The sequence below is a fragment of the Lampris incognitus genome, chromosome 16 (genome assembly GCF_029633865.1).
Source record: "Lampris incognitus isolate fLamInc1 chromosome 16, fLamInc1.hap2, whole genome shotgun sequence".
Taxonomy (NCBI): domain Eukaryota; kingdom Metazoa; phylum Chordata; class Actinopteri; order Lampriformes; family Lampridae; genus Lampris; species Lampris incognitus.
The window spans coordinates 28,333,008-28,336,878 of NC_079226.1; the positions used below are offsets into that span (position 1 = coordinate 28,333,008).

Sequence of the window (3,871 nt, forward strand, 5' to 3'; positions counted from 1 at the left end):
GCTCATGTTGGACGGTTTGGAGACAAAGCAAGAGAGGCAAGATTGAGATGGTTTTGACATGAGTGGAGGAGAGATGCTGGTATATTGGGAGAAGGATGCTGAATATGGAGCTGCCAGGCAAGAGGAAAAGAGGAAGGCCAAAGAGGAGGTTTGTGGATGTGGTTTGGGAGGAAATGCAGGTGGCTGGCGTGACAGATGAAGATGCGGAGGACAGGAAGAGATGGAAATGGATGATCCGCTGTGGTGACGCCTAATGGGAGCAGCCAGTAGTAGTAGTAGTAGATTGATGCGTTTCATCACTGTACAGTCATATCATTCAGTTTACAGCAAAAAAAAAAAAAGTGTAAGTGTCGAGTACCTCTTTATTTCTGCCTGCAGTGTTCATTTAGGCAAAGAACTAGGACATAGAGCACAAGTTGGAAACTAAGAAGAAAATAAAACACGGTGCGTTCTTTCAGGGAGAACAGATCTTTCAGCAGTAGTTAGAGCTGATCAGCCATACGTTTCTGATCCAGTCTGAAGGGATTAAACTGTTAAATGTTTTTCTTTTATTTTTCATAAGGACTTGCACTCTAAGTGTAAACCACACTGTTCCCCTAACAAAACATAAAACGCAGGTAACTGCAAGTAAACACACATTCAACGTTGTATGATGAATCTACTAAAACAATCACAAAAGTGAGCAGTCATATAGTATGCAAGACTACATCTTTATTCAGAAATCATCACAACAGAGGAAATGCTGCTAAAGCCAATAGAGAAAAAAAGTATTCTTGCTTTTGTTTTTACCCATCAAAAAATATTTAGAACAAGATAAACAAATCAGTCAGTTAAATAATACAAGAGTAATGCATTCAACATATCCTTTTCATAAAATGATACAGCTGAACAACAAAATGACAATAACAGGATATTTCACCATGTCCACCTATTACATGCTGACTTCGACATGAGGATTTCACCAGTGTCCTGTAGAAGCATCACATCTCCACTTTGGACCTAGTTTTGTTAACTGACAATTTAGACTGTCCCACTTGTGTAGAATGTTACATGACCCCATGAAAGTCAAGCCAAACTATTAAAAAAATAACATTACAAAATATCAAAAAATGCTCAAAGTGAAAATCAATCAGTTATTGACATCACCTTAAATTTGGATGACATCTTTGCAGGAAAAACAGATCAGACATGATGGAGACTCTGACCTGCTCAAAAGAGAAGAAACAGTTTTGACTCTAATTACTGAGAGCAATCCTCATTTCATTCCAGTTGGCTGGCTTTGGTTGAACAGTTCAAATACATATTCGCCTTTAACTTGCTGGCAACCAGGAAATAAGCATGTCTGTGTGAGCCCCCCCAAACAAAGGCTTTTCCTTTCCCCTATACTTAGACACATGGCTAGAAGATACACAATCCTGATTAGTCACCAAAGTGACATGTTGCTCTTCATATTTCCCACGCACTGAGGCATAGCTAACATCCCTACTGAAGGATGCCAAGTGGTAGAATTGAATGGAGATATGGGATGCACAGTGACAGCTAGGAGGGAGAGTGGCACTTCAGTAGACTGAATGTAAACAGTAATGATGGAATACTTAGGCCATTATATGCGCACCTTAATAAAGTCATGTCAATCAAACTCAGCTTGGATATTAAGAATCATATTTAGATGATAACCTTAAGAATTTTTTTTCGCAAAAAACACAAGTGTGTGAATTTGAAATTTCAGATTTTATCTCGTATCAATTGAAGCGGAAATTTAATTTTAACCATGTTACACTCCTCCTTGGGACTACCATAAAATAGGTGACTTCTATGGAAATGACTGCTAGCATGGTCTTAAGAGCATTCAGTGCTCACCAATAACAAACATTCACACATAGACAAAGCTCACAACACAGAAGCATAAGCCCAACAAAAGCCTTATATATAAGACAGCATGTACATGGTATATCTAAGGTAAAACTGTTGTATGAGGAAGGCTAGTTAATTTGCCCATGTCTGTTTTTTTGGCTGAAGACATTCTTTTTCAAGTGTCCTGCTTCAAGTATTCCAAAAAACACAGAGGCAATTTTTCATGTGCTATCACGGATGCATTTGAGTACATGTGAGAATGTGTGGTGCATGCCTTGTGCAGTGGTGTTGAATATTTGGAGTGAGCATGCATGAACACTTTAACAGGTGAAGTCAGACTTCCGATCTATTTCCCCAGCTTTTTAGGGGGGTTCCATGTAAGAGATTTTGGGGAAGCCTACTCAGTTAGAATAGATCCAGATAATGAATCTTCCAATCAGCAGAGGTCTAAAGTCATAGGTCAGAGATAAAAGGCAGAGCCAAAACATCACTGACCTCTAAGTCTGCAGATGGTGGTGTGCAGCATAGAGGCAAGAGGGAAAGGAAGAGAAGGGAGGATAATGGATTGAGATTGGCCATACGAGTTAAGCAAAGTTTGGGCTCATGAATTATCTGAGGGGATGTGCTCTTCGAAACCCTCACTCTCTCTGACCAATGCTCTTTCAAGGATGACACGGCCCTCCTTGTAACGTTGGCTATCCTCGGTAGCAAACTCATATATCCAGCCCAGTTTGCTGTTGCAGTTCTTGCAGCTTACATCCCTCACCATGTGTCTGCCAGTTAGCATCACTCTGTCCTGCACCTCACTGTACTGGAGGTTCACCACCTAATGGTTTGAGACACATCGCACAAACACACACGTAACATAATATAGCAATTGCAGGTAAACTAAATGTTGAAAGAGTGCTTGTAGTAATATGTGTGGAAGAGCCATAATGGTTATATGTCGCGTGATAATACCAAAGCATAGTTGTAAATACACTATACAACAATACAGTATTTGTATGGCTTATGCCACATACCTTATTGAAGAGAAAGGCTCTCCCAGTTGCTCCGGTGAAGCGAGTGGATATGAGCTCAGATCGATTAGTTAGGATTGTATCACAATTGGCACAGGAAAAGAGGCGTGTACCCCCAATGTGGTCCAAAAAAATACGCCCCATTGTACAGTATGAGTCCCTTGTTCGGAACCAAATAAGACTAGAAAAAGAGAAAGGCAATGGTTAAGCAACCCCAATTGCATTTGAGAAAATCATACACATATCAGGCTATGAGACCTGAATAGTACAGCAGAACATTCCACTAAATTCTACTATATACTCAGAGACAGCTGCTATGGCTTGTCATAACCATTTTTGACAGTAGATGGCTACTGGCCTTTGAATGGTGATCAGGAATCAGACAAAAGAGCCAACAAGAAATACTTGTAATAGATCTTAATAAGTGGAGCAGATTTAATTACACAACAAATGGCATTCTTGTGTTTGGTTTTACTACGGTTTTTAAAGGCATAATATCTGAATCAACACCGTCGTGTTAATCGTATCAGACAGCGACCAAGGTGTAAATAACTAGCTTAGAAAACGCTGGGTTAGCTGTTCAGCTAACACCAGTGAGACACTAACAAAACGAAACGAAAAGTTATCTCCAAATAACAGCTCCCTTACCTTTTCGACTTGGTTCGAAAGACAACAAATTTCCAACAAGTAACGGTGTCACCGATATAGTCGGTTTATTTTCAGGTACACATCTGTTTGTGCGTTCGTCGTCGTCGTTGTGTCTGTTTTTCTTTTTCAGCTGTTCCTGTCTACGATTTGCTCGAGGCTCCAGTATCAACATCCGGTCGTGACGTCAGCGCATCGCTGCTGCGTGGGTCCGGAGTGCAGACGGGTTTTTTTGTCAGACGGTGCAAGCGGTGATGTGGAAATCCACCCAACATGTCACACAACACACAGGTCTCACACAACTGCAACGATGGTTTGAAATGCGCGTTTTAATTGGATTTTTTTTAATACTC

The 3,871-nt window shown here is 40.5% G+C and overlaps 1 protein-coding gene across 1 annotated transcript; it reads right to left on the reverse strand.

The window, feature by feature from the left end:
* Positions 1–582: 582 nt before the first annotated feature.
* Positions 583–3,653, reverse strand: LOC130126478 (protein yippee-like 5). Its single transcript, XM_056296017.1, has 3 exons — positions 3,522–3,653; positions 2,877–3,054; positions 583–2,680 (listed from the first exon to the last, which is right to left on the reverse strand). Exons 2-3 carry the CDS (start codon positions 3,015–3,017, stop codon positions 2,456–2,458), a joined length of 366 nt encoding a protein of 121 aa, XP_056151992.1. The 5' UTR covers positions 3,018–3,054; positions 3,522–3,653; the 3' UTR covers positions 583–2,455.
* Positions 3,654–3,871: the final 218 nt, after the last annotated feature.